The sequence below is a fragment of the Thamnophis elegans genome, chromosome 15 (genome assembly GCF_009769535.1).
Source record: "Thamnophis elegans isolate rThaEle1 chromosome 15, rThaEle1.pri, whole genome shotgun sequence".
Taxonomy (NCBI): domain Eukaryota; kingdom Metazoa; phylum Chordata; class Lepidosauria; order Squamata; family Colubridae; genus Thamnophis; species Thamnophis elegans.
Window position 1 is genome coordinate 29,310,229 of NC_045555.1, and position 13,285 is coordinate 29,323,513.

The 13,285-nt window shown below is 37.3% G+C and overlaps 1 protein-coding gene across 3 annotated transcripts in view; it reads right to left on the minus strand.

Annotated features, from left to right (window-relative positions):
- Positions 1 to 12,884, minus strand: part of ZSWIM8 (zinc finger SWIM-type containing 8) — an 85,336-nt gene extending 72,452 nt beyond the window's left edge. For all 3 annotated transcript variants that reach the window (XM_032231482.1, XM_032231481.1, XM_032231480.1), the window contains exons 1-3: positions 11,758 to 12,884; positions 3,139 to 3,292; positions 1,428 to 1,522 (exon numbers count right to left, since the gene is read on the minus strand). In XM_032231482.1, coding sequence (XP_032087373.1) covers positions 1,428 to 1,522; positions 3,139 to 3,292; positions 11,758 to 11,935 — 427 coding nt within the window. In that variant the 5' untranslated portion in view covers positions 11,936 to 12,884. The remainder of the gene's footprint in view (positions 1 to 1,427; positions 1,523 to 3,138; positions 3,293 to 11,757) is intronic.
- Positions 12,885 to 13,285: the final 401 nt, after the last annotated feature.

The window sequence follows — 13,285 nt, forward strand, 5'->3', positions numbered from 1 at the left end:
TGAAAGTTTTCCATTACATATAAACCAGAGACTGCAGGTGAAAATAAATTCTTCAGCCAGTTTATCTGAATCTTGTTAAAAATATTATTAAATTGTTTTAACCCATTATCATTATCTGAATGTAACAAGACAGAATTCATGTGGCCTGTGAGCCAGAGGATATTTTTTCAGGGTTATTACATCTATTCATGTCGTACTAAACCAAAATTTACTATTAAATGTAGGCCACAATATTCTCTCAGTAGCTCTATTCAGTTTTTAAGGATAAGAAAAATGAATACTTAATTCAAAGCTGTCCAATAAATCCATGGATGAAACTTTATCTCCTTATTTTGTGGTAGAACACACTGTTCCTTGTCTAAAACACACACACATTTAATATTCTCAAGAAGTAGACATGTTTCATCTGTAACTAAAGCTTCCAAATATCTGTCTTAAAAGCTGAAAATGCTTTACATTCCTACAGTAGGAAAGGGTCCTAATTTCTCAGGTTCCCCAACTTAAAAAATACCTAGACTAAAAACAAGAAGTAAACATAATAGTTCACTGTTGTAATAATTAAAGCAATTATCAGTTTATGCAGATCAGCAACCATTCTGTGAGGCTTGCTTATATACCTCAAACCACTGGGCTCTAAACGGAGCAAGTATAGTCTACGGTGGGGGGGATTTAATCCAAAACATTGTGAGGCCTAAGACAAAAATTAAATCTGATTTACTTAAATTATATCCTACTACAATTACATGGAATTTATTCAATATAGTCAATATGATTTCTTTCAAGTATTTAACATGTTTTTGTTTTTTCAACTATTACAAATACAATTCAGTGGAAACTTGCAATGGTTTTAAAAAGCTTGATCCAAAGTTTTGAGGCTACAAAGTGACTTCTAAATAGGATCTTTAGCAAGAATGAAAAAATAAAAACTGTTTAAGACGCATAATAAAGTTAGAAAAATGAACATGGAGATGAAATATAAAGTTAAAAAATGACCTAGCAGTAGCCCTATTTGGAATAATTGCAAAAATATTTAAAGTGATTTAACAGTGTCAGCAAAAATATTTTAAGTCAATTACATAGATTAAGACTTGTCCACCCCAAAGAGGATCCAAATAATTCTTCCTTTCTGTCATTTTGAGACACATCTGAGAGGAAGAATTCACAAATGTCTCCCCAGCCATTTCTAAGGCTGTCATGATAGAGTACAGCTTTATGTTTGCTGAGAAAGCAGATTCAAATATGTATAATAAGTTTAATACTCATCAAAGCCCGCCTTAGATATTTTTTGCATCTGACGTGAGATTTTTCAACAGCAGTGTAATTGTTAGGGTTAAAGTAAAGGAGAGCAGACCCTGCACTAAGTGAGGGAATTAGACTCTTTGATCTCCAAGGTCCCAATTCCAGTTTGTAAGATACAAACATCATACCTATCTGTAATGGATCTTTAACAGCCCTCATTCGGAAGAGTTGCTCGCCTCGTTGGAACTCATCTGCACTGCCATTTGCCAAGCATGAATATAACCTAAAAGAAATAAATCATTCTATTATTAGAATGATCTTCAATGGAGACTGACAACAGTGCATTCCATTCCAGACAATGCAGAAATTATGGATAGATTTCAAAGAGTAGATTATGTATGTCATAGTGAAAAAAGGCTACATTAAACGTAGAGGGAATTTCATCATGTACAGATTCTTAATCGCAGGTCACAATTTGCATGTCAAATTGCTTCTTCTATACAGCTATTAAACCTACAAAACCATTTCTTTTATAGATAAAGTAGAAAAGCATATACAACTCAAGACTGTTACATGTGGTCTAATTTTAAAACAATTAAAGCACAAGACAATGGTAGATTGAAAGCTATGGGTTTTAGGTCAAAGTTATACAAATCTATTCATTTTACAAAAGAATGGATGTATTATGGATTGGTTATTAACTAGGAATGAAAAGCAGACATGTTAATAGGCAGTTTAAGACATTTATATCCTAGCCTTCTCCCCCCAAAAGTTCCATTTACCTAATATATTGTGAGAGAATAGCTGTGGAATTCAAAATCCTTCCTGCCTCCTGTCCCCTAATGGCATAAGAAAAGAAAAGGAAGCTTTTCTCTTTAAAAAGGCAGCTGTTTCAAATGGAAAGTTTGCTTGTTGACCTCAAGAGCAGAGAGCTCTGGTGGAGTTGATTTTAGAATATTGAAAGACGGAAGACAACATTAAGAGATGGGGAAAGAGGTAAAAGAATAAGAGTGGGAAAGGGACCCAAGGGTGCTATGGGAGAAAAGAATCAGCAACTAGGAACTATGTATGTGTGTGCATGTATACACTATACGATATTGCTGAAAACTCCTCTACTAGAAGGGGGGAATAAAGGAAAATCTTTGGCAGCTGGAGAAACAAACATGGAAGAAATTAGCTATAAGAGACCCAACCCATACAACTTAAATTCATAGTTCCTGGAGTTTATAGAGTATAGAAAGCCTAATAGTGATACTCCCTCCAAAAGATGGGACCAACATAGACAAAGGAGAAAAATGAGGTTATATCTCCCCCATCAACTTTAAAATGCCAGGCATCCGGTGTAAGGAAGACCCAGGAGGGTCTGGAAGGCTGGGCTGATTTAACTATTTGTCTACATGGATCATTATACCATTGCAAATAAACCAGACCTTGAACTGGAAAGGCTATAGAGCTGTAATTTCTTTTTAAAAAATCATTGGATTTAGCATATTCCTGGTCATCCAAATAGGCCCTCTGCATCAATACAGAGATTAAAACAGTCACATAAGTCTAAATCCTGATTAAATAGTATGTCCTTTAAAAAGATAGATTTACACTGTTTATTTATTAAATTGGCCGCCCATCTCATTTCAAAAAACTTTAGACAGTTTACAGTATAACTGCTCACCACAAATTTGTGTATCAAAAGCTTTTCATCTAAATTTCATGTAAAATTTCCTTTATTTCAGCTTATTAAATTAAAATTTCAGATTTTCCATTATGCTCAATTCATTTAATTAATTACCAATTTGTTTTCCACACTAAATGTGAGTTTGGAAAAACCAAAAAAAGCCTACTCCTTTTTTTGCAAGAAGTCAAAGTAAAGTCCATTTTGAAGAAAATAATAAGGGATACTACCTGATGTCTTCTTCATTCTCTGGAAAGCTCCAAAAGGCAATGCGAAGCTGCAGTTGTTCAGGCACAGGTGGGTAGACTTTTTCCACTACTTCAAATGGAATGTGAAATGCCACCTGCTTTGCTGACAGTTCCACCAAGGGGATCACCAACCCATCTAAAGGAAAGAAGAGTATTGGGCAAATTATCTAAATTCTGCAGAATGTTATCATTAAGAACTAAGGAAAAAGAAAAAAACTTCCTGGCTTTTCTAAATGTAAAATAATTTTCCAAGAAACTATAAGAAGCATCCCTGGTGTTCATAAAGATTAAGATGTCAAGAGAAAGTATTGAATAGTCCATTTTGCCTTCAATAAACCACTTGCTAAAAACCAATACAACAATAGCATAATGTCATAAAATCACTGTGATTTTGAACATCATGTTTGGGGCATAAAAAAACAAAATGTCTTACACAGAGACACAAAATGTTTTAGTCTGTTTACTCAAATCTCTTACCAAATTAAAGATAAATCAAGCAAGCAACACAAGACATACTAAGGAAAAGATGAAAAATAGAATGTTTTTACATCAATCATACTTTTAATTACTCCCCAACTGTTAAACTAAACAAATTACCAAATGTAATATTAATTTTTCTTTTTTCAGTTAGCATTTACTAATCAGTCTTGAATGCCGAAAAGTAGCCATTTTATATAAGTATTTAATGCTTGTCTTCTTTCAAAAGATCCACATATTCTGTTGCTGTAACATAAAAAAGCTAAACTCAATCTAGTTAGAGAATAGGTGCAAGGCTCTCCCCTTAAAAGAAAAATATTTTGTGCTTCAAAAAATCTAAATACTATTTCTAAGTACAGATAACAAATTTAATCAGATGCTGTGCTAAATTTTAATTTATTTAGTCTTTGTGTGTGCTAGAAGTCATCCTATCTAATTTTTTCTTTTCTGTACACATAGAACATTCTGTATAATTTTAGCCTTCCAACTGACTTTATTAATTTCTTGAGAGTTAATGATGTGTTATTTACTTGAAAGCCACTTCTCTGAAATCACTAATTATAGTAGGTCAGCATAATCCTATGTTACTGAAAAAACTGATGCATTTCTGCAAATCAAATTCCAGTATTTGGTTTTATTTTTTGTAAAACCAATTTATCTCCTAAAAATCTACTTTATCTTTATGCTACAACCTTAGGAACATGCATTGTAGAAATGATTTTATCTTCCCTTCCAGTTTTGCATTTTATTCCCTGGAAAGGAAACATACATAGGAATTCTACCATTCTCAGACACAAATTAGGAGAATGACAGATGATGTAGTCCCCTAAAAGACTGGCAATGGTAGTACTGTATTTCCCCAAAAATAAGGCAGGGTCTTATTTTCTGACCCCCAAAATAAGCGCTGGGCCTTATTTTCAAGGTCTTGTTATTTTCGAGGTGCAGGAGGCGGCGAGCGTGGTCACCTCTTGGCTGCTGCTGTGTTGCAATATTTTTGGGGAGGGCTTATTTTTGGGGGAGATCTTATTTTAGGGGAAACAGGGTAGTACTTCTCAAGTAGGTACACCAGGATAGAAGGTAGGGCCGGGGGTGTTCAATGAACTTGTAGGGGAAGAGGTTTGAAACAGATGAAGCTGTGCTGCTTCAAGGGGCATAAATGGGAACAAGTGAAACAAGTCAGTCAAATATTTTTTTGCTTATTGACGGCAGACTCTCTCTTTTTTTAGCAGAGATAATAAACACACTGAAATGCACAGCAAATTTTATTTTTAGCTTTCAAGTTCAACAGTCTAGTTAGTTGGGCCTGTAGGACAGTTGTGTTTATCTATTGTGCAAATAAATTTTTAAAAAAGTCTGATAGCCCTTTTACTGACTAACTTTAATTTAAAAGCATAACCTCTCACAAACTACAGCTCACTTTATCAAGCACATAAAGTGGCTAGACTGATGTGAGATTTAAACTGGGGTGAGGCAGAAGGGAAGGAATGAGGGTCAGATTACTGGTATCTTATCAATTATAAAATGTGTTTTTTAAAAAGCCAACAATCTCAGCAGCTCCTGTGGAAAGGAACAAGTTGTCACACTACAAGAAGGATGAGCAATGAATCCTGGACAATTTTGAAAAGATCTACCATGTCTAAAAGGAGGGGGAAGTCAGTATATGCGGTTTTTCAAATCACATTTAATTGCTTTTCTGTTATCAGTGGCCTACAAAATGATTTGGACAACATGGATAACTAGGAACTAATCAAGACACACAGCAGTGGTTTGGAGATATACTGTAGCCACAATCTCTGTTATACATGCCTCACTTATCAAGGAACCACACACAAAAACTCTGTTTGCCAAAAGCCAAACAAAAACAACTCCTACTAAACTACTTTTTCAGTGGAAAGAGAAATAGGAGCCTGCTGCAATAGAACATTCAGGTTCCAAGCAAAGAAATGAAATGGAAAACCAAGGTATCCTATATAAAGCAGATGATAAATTTCACCACTTAGAGCCCCTACAGTAAATACATGACAAGTAGCAGCCACTCTGGAAAAAACAGAATACGCAGAGGTGTTTGAAGCAATTCTCAGCTATAACAGATATGATTTATGAAGAGTTTAAAAAAAAGAGCACAGCCTATCCAAGATGTGAGGAAAGTTGGAACACAACTATCACACCTTAGGATAGCTCTGAACACCAGAGTTGTCAAAAGGAAATTACTATTGTATCAGGAATGTGTAAAATAAGACTATAGGGAACAGTGCAAGCCCAATGATAAATTTCATATTACATCTAGATTCAAAATTTGTACTATATCTTATGTCTTAGAATTTATACACCTATGCCATTTGTCCATTCTGAACTCATTTTTTTTAGTCTTTCCATCCTTCTCAATTTTTGGATTCCAGACTTCCATTTTTGGCCTGTCTCCCTATCAATATGCAAAGCAGATATTACAAATAAAGAATCTTGAATAGATAGGGCATATGCCATCCAAGAAAATGCTTTGATTGGGTAGGCCATTACTGCCTTGCAATGAATCCATAGCGTCCATTATATTCGTTGGTGGACCCCTGAAAACATTACAAAAAGAGCATAAATAATCAATAAAAATTATCTAACTGTAATCTATCACTTTGATATATTTTCTAATTATGTATTGTTCATATAAGTAAGCTTGTTTCTTCTCAGTTTTGAATTTCCCTACTAGAATGAATGAATGAATGAATGAATGAATGAATGAATGTAGATTAAGGGGAAAAAGAGAATGAAATGTTTGAGGTGGGTCACATAGAGAAGGCAAATGAGCATCACACTGTAAAATACATGAAATAATGAATTGGTGAAGAGAAGACAAGAAAGTTGTATTTGAGCAAATCTCTTGAAATTCTCAAAAATAGAAGTTTAAAGAAAAACAATGTATGAAGCAATGTGTTGACATAGTAGAAAAATGACTACATAGAAGGGTATGGAGATACAGCAAGTGGTATAAACTAATTTTAGTTGGACATCCTTTGTCTCTTTTTTGTATCTTCAGCTTATTTCTTTCTTGTTTTTTGCATACTGCATAATGTTGCTTACCCTGAAAGGAAACCAGATGGGTTATTTTGCAAGGTTTCATAAGCCTTAGTGATGCCTTTGCAAACAGAAATTCATTATTCTTGCACTTCTTTCTAAAACTGTTTGGCCTCTCAGCAATAGCTACCAGTGCTTTGAACTATTAGCCTTATCCTCATCATTATCCTCCCATTTCATTTCTTGCAAGCTCTTCTTTTTTCTGTGGGGTAAAGAAGAATTTTTAGCAATGTGCAATAAGAGAATTGTGCAGAGCTTTCATATGCTTTCAAAATTAGCACAATTCCATGCACCACTGCTTTTTTCAGAGTTTTAAAAACTGTTAAGAAAAAATCTCCATATAGTACCAAATCAATATATGTTAAGTGGTAGACAATATTAATATCAAAACTTTACTCAGAAAGTGCTTCCCCATATTGCTCCATCTGATAATTTTACCCATCAAAATCCATCAACTTGCAGTAGAGCAAATTTCTATCAACAAAAGATGTAATATCCCCATATGAATGCTTTTAAGATTTATTGAAATACTCAAATACCCTTTCACTCAGTCCCAAAATACTATTCTGTTTTTCTAACGTCAGGCTTGTATTTCTGGGGCCTATGGCTGAATTCACAGTTCAGCACAATGCTTCAAATATATGTGTAATATATGGCAGCACCTTCAGCTGCTCTGTTATTTCTGGCCTTATTTCTAAGTGATATTTCTGCTTTTAATCTTTCTGAAATTATAGTGGGGATACTTGCTTGGAAAAAGGAACATATTTTGAGTGTCATAATATATCAATAATACAGATTTCATTAACAGGCAATTGGTTGATCTGAAAGCATTATGTGCAAATAGCACCCCCACAAACTGAAAAAGCTTCTTGATGAGCTTTTCAGCTGAAAAGCACTTTTGGGACACCCATGACCTGGATGACTGAGAATCTCCATCCAGGTCATGGTTGTCCCAAAAGTGCTTTTCAAAAGGCAACTGGGCTTCTTATCTTTTCTTTTCTTTTCTTTTCTTTGTTTTTGTTTGAAGATCCTTCACTTTTCATTCAATAAGCTGAAGAAGCTTCTTGGATGAGAAGCAAAGACTTCAAAGAAAAAAAGCAAAGAAATCTCAGTTACTTTTTGAAAGGCACTTCTGGGACTTTCACTCTTAGGATCATGGCAAAAAGCAGATAAATTGTGTCAAGACATTATAGTCATTAGGCATTTAGCCCAAATAGTTTGGGGGAAATTAAGCTATTATTGCTATGGTCATAACCTTATCATTAAGGCAGCAATTATGTATTTTTATTTATGTATATATATATATATATATATATATGTATGTATGTATGTATGTATGTATGTATGTATGTATGTATGTATTCATTCATTCATTCATTCATTCATTCATCTTACCTGAAGGCCAATATATTTGCCATTCCCCATATAATTTTTTGAAAATCATTTTTGGAAGATGTTTTTGTTGCGATTCTCAAGTGAGTATTTTAGACTCAAGAAACTATAAATATGCATTCCTAATAAGGCTTTCAACTACTTCAGTCCTCTTAACATACAAAGAGCTTTATTATTTGGTGCAAAGCTAAGCACTTGTTGACTCTTATACTACATTGAAAAAGATCATAGAAATAATATAGGCAAAGTTCCACTGACAGCAAGTTTTATCATTGGAACAATTTAATTGTGCTTTCTTTTGGAGGGTGGCCAGAGTAAAATAACACAACAAATTTGAGACAGATAAAATAATAGAATAATACTGGCGTACAAAACTTCTCTGCTCCTACTACTATTTATATCCACATGCAAATTCATGATTCTATATGCCAATAACAACACATTTTAAAATCAAACAATTGATTTCATTAGCCAAAGCCATCTATTAATTCATTATTTTATATGTTATATCTGAACATAGAAAATCATAATAATTTTTTTAAAATACAGTTTAAAGTTAGCTAAGTCTGTTGTTTTAAAAAATCATTCCCAACATTTCTCATGTGCCACTTCTTACTATGGTATTTCAAGCCTTCAATTACGGTGATATTCTACTTATAATGGTACTTATGCTGTCTGTTTACAGACACAGAGAAGACCACTGTCAAGTCATACATTAAATTGTTAATTTGTGCCTTGCACAAATTGCTATCAAGTTAACAAACAAAATTACTATTTTAGTCCTCAGGGGAAAAAACATAAAAGAAAACCCATTGTAAGAACTACAAAACTTCAAAAGAAAAAATGTGAATTTCTACCCAAGAGCTTTGGATAAATTCTTATTTTCTGTTAATTTATTTTTTAGTATGCAATCAATGTCAGTATAAGCATCGTATTGACAATTTTATTGAATATTCATGCAATCAATCTAACTATATTTCCAAACTTTTGTTTTTACCTTCTTACTTCGCAAGGGAGTTTCAAAATGCACAATATTCTTTAGGATCTTTGATGAATTCCAGAATTTCAAATTTTGTTTGTTTTCACAGATAATATATGTGTTCAGTCATGTTGCTTTCCCTTTACGGCTCAGCTCCCAATACCCTAAAACCTTATTTTGTTTCCTTTTTGTCTAAAGTGAAAGTGTTTTCTCTTAAATGTTCCTAAAATGTTTATATCATATATAAACATTGGCATTTTAGGGCAGTGTAAAAATACTTTGAAACAAATAATTGGAAAAGTCAGCATTTGATGTATTTTTCACACCAAATATCTATACTCAAAAGAATAATCAAAACCTGATTAAACCCGATTAAAAAACTACATTTAGAACTAACACAAATTAAACCTTATACTTTAAATTTTTGAAAAGTTACTTTGACACATTTCTACATTTTTAGCATAAAAGCCATCATTTAAAAACAAATCCAATGTTAAAACATTAAATATAACTTAGGAAATAAAAATTTACAGTTTAAAAAAATTAGGCAAGCATTTATATATTGAAGTGAGAGGGATTTCCAATACTAGGGTGCTCTGGGTCAACTGAAAACAGTATGATTACTTTTTAATTTTTTCTCATTAAATATTGCAATTTAGCTGTATCCTCTTGAAGAACACTGGTGCTTATCTTGGCTTTTCTCAAAACTCACTTTTATCCTGTATTTTATTTTTGTGTTTAAATCATGTAATTAAGCAACTATAAAACTATTTCCCTTCTAGAAAAAATAAGTATGTGAAGTGGAATAGATTACTAAACTACAATGAAATATTTTATTTAAAAACAAACTTAATTCTCCAGGCTTCAATTCATTTCATATTGGCACCCCCTGCAAAAAATGCATGTTTAATAATCTGATTGGACATATTCACAATCTTCTTTAATGTTTTCAAGAGTAACAGCATCTGCTGCTGAGTAGCTTTAAGAGGATACAGTCTTACACGATTTAAGGATTAAATCATACAGCTATAAATCTCATACAGCTGAACTTTCATTTTACTCAGCTATCGGTATTGATGACCTATAGATCAGAGATTCAAAAATATTAGTGTCAGTTTCACTTGCCACTAATAAAATATTTATAGGCATTATCTACTTGTGTGTATATGTGCATATGAATACATACATATAAACATACCTGTAACACTGCAAAAGTATTTCTTTATATTTCTACCACTTCTTTGGTGCGATTAAAGGCACCAAAGCCAGGGAGGCTGTAGTTCTAATCTTAGTTTAGATATGAAGCTCTGTGGGTGATTTTGAGCCAACTTGTGTCTCTCAGCCCTAGGAGGACACAAAAAGCCTTGGAGTATGTTGCCAAGAAAACTGCAGGAACTTGTTCAGGCAGTTGCCAGGAGTCAGGACTGACTTAAGGCACAAAATTATTGTGCATATCAGGGAACAAAGGCAGGTTATGACTACATTGCATGAGATTGCATGTTTGCTAATCTAAAATAGCCTACAATAAATAAGCCTGAATACAAAAGTAATATGAATGGTTTTCCAAACTCTGTTTTCCAAAAGAAATACTTCAGAGTTATGATCACAGATCAAAGAACATACAAATTCTTATAATGTACAGATGCACTTTTCTTTCAACCCATGAGTGCTTCTACTATTGGTATCACTTATGTATAGAGCACCTACAGATTATTCATTTAATTTCAACAGAAGCAAGAACAGCTGGCTATAAAATAAAGCCAAGGTTAATCCCAGCCGATGTCAAAAACATATCCATGTATTTTTCTCAGCAACAATGCAAAAATAATTTGTTACTTCCTTCATTCAGGATGTTTCTTCAACTTTCCAATACTACAACAATAGTATTCCATGGAGGCCTAACCCTGCTCAGCTTCTGAACCCAGATAAAATGTATGGTAAATTGCTGTTAAGATGAACAGATACTACATTGGCTCAATCATGTGATAAGTTGCAACATCCCATTTTTTTCACCTTTAGGTACTGATAAATGGTTCAACTACCTCAGTCATGATGTATTGTATCACATTTGTGTTCCCTCTCTGTAATAATTTGAACCAGGCAATATAAATAATTAAACCCCTGAGGAAAACTAAGCCAAACCAAGGAATTCAGAACTTTCTTTAAAGGAAGACTTTTGATGGGTAAAATATGCTAGTCCAGGTAGTAAAATGCTAAACCCCAGCAACCCATGGCAAAAGATGATGAAAGCCAAGAGTATCTTAGGAGCACCTGAGCTCCTCATGTTTTATCTGGTTGTAGTTAACTGCCTAGTAGACATCTATTCACAAGTGCATAGCCCATTTCTTGCTATGCAGTCACTGGAGTTAGGCTCCATTTTACTTAGAGAAACGTATCCCCTCCCCTCCTCCTGACCATCCTAAGGGAGGGGTGTCCAAACTTGGGAACATTAAGACTTGCTGACTTTAACTCCCAGAATTCCCCAGCCAAACTTGGGAACGTTAAGATTTGCGGACTTCAACTCCCAGAATTCCCCAGCCAGCCAGGAAATTCTGGGAGTTGAACTCCACAAGTCTTAAAAGTTCCCAAGTTTGGACACCCTTGTCCTGGGGTTAGCAGAAGAGCCAGGAGCTTCGTACACCCTCCGGCCAGCCCCGCCTAGCTGCCCAGCTAAGCGTCCTCTTCACCTTTCATTTTGACCGTGGGGGAGTTGGGTCCGGCTGACTGTTTCCGCCATCCTCGCCAGTTCTGGCACAGGCTCTCCGCCTCAGAGATGAATGAGCAAAGCGAGTCCTCCTCGAAGCGGTCCGAGTCCTCGAAGGAGAACCTCTCCCCGTCTTCCCACTCGGCAAACATGAGTTCCATCACATCCAGAAAGGCAGGCGGAGGGAAAAGACGGGCCGCGCGGCTTCCCCGGGAGACGCAGTAGCGAGGCGGCTCCAGGACAACCTGTAGGGTCGCTGCTTCCACCCCGGCCTTCGACACAGACAGATGCCGCACGGAAAGCCCGGCGACCGGCAGTGGCGCCTGGCGGGAGAAGAGCCCCGGGCACCCCCTCAACTCGCGGGATGCCGAGAGCTGCTACCACCAGCCGGCGCCCAGACCGCTAGGGCAGAGAGGTGCGCTTGAAGGAGCCCCGGGGAAAGCGGCCAGGCGCGGGCAGTTCCCTGCGCCCCTCTGGAAGGCCATTGTTCGCCCAGAGGCCCGTTCTTCCGCGCCCGGCCCTCCTCCGACCCGAAGACACGCGAAGAGCCCGGGGGAGTTCGCTTCACTTCGGTTCCCAGCCGCCCGGACCCGCCTCTCCGCTTCTTCCCGGGAAAACTCTCTGGGGAACTTGGCGCCAAGTCTCCGGCGGCAGCAGTGGCAGCTCCGGCCCTCCCGGAAGGAAAGAGCCCAGCGGACGAAGAGTCACGCATTCACACGGACACGCGTGCACACGCACTTGAGGGGGGGAGGGGGCAACCGCACGGCCGGGGCGCGCGATGGAGCAAGCGAGGGAAAGTGACAGAGAGGAAGGGAAGGAGGGGGGCGGCAGCGGCGGCTCCTAAGCGGGCTGCGGGTCAGGCGCGACTCTCCCCTGGGCAGAAGCGACTCCAGGGGCTCAGCTGCTAAGGCGACAGAGCGACCCTCGGGGGCACCCAGGGACAGCCGCTCCCCGGCCGCAAAGAGGAAAACGGGGAGGGGGCGGCACCGTCCCTGCCGCCTCCCCGGAAAGGGCTCGGCTTGAAGCTCCGCGACCTCCGCTTGGCTACCGATGCCGCCGCCGCGCAAGCACTAAAATGGCCCCCCGCGCTGGAGCGAGCGCCTCCCTCCCCCCTCCCGCTGCACTTAGCCCGCCCCCTCCAGCTGACGCCCGCTTCCGTCGCGTAGCTTCCGTCTTCCGTCAGAAGAGCCCTAGAGGTGGTTTCAGAGCAACCTAGAAGCACACCGAAAGGAGAAAAGAAGATGTGCTGTTAAGATTGGTTTTGAGGACCAACTGAAGCGTGCACTTCTAAGTTTCTTGATTCTGAAAAAAAATTTAAGGCTGCAGCTGCTGCTGAGTCCGTCCCTCCCTTTTGCCAAAGTAGTAACTTTTCCTGATTCCCTGAGGAATTTTTAAAGTTTTTTCACAATGCATCCGCACTGGAACCCGCACTATATATAGGACATATAGGACATTAACACAATTGAGAGACTCCAGAGGTATTTCCATAGAAGAGTCCTCCACTCCTCTGC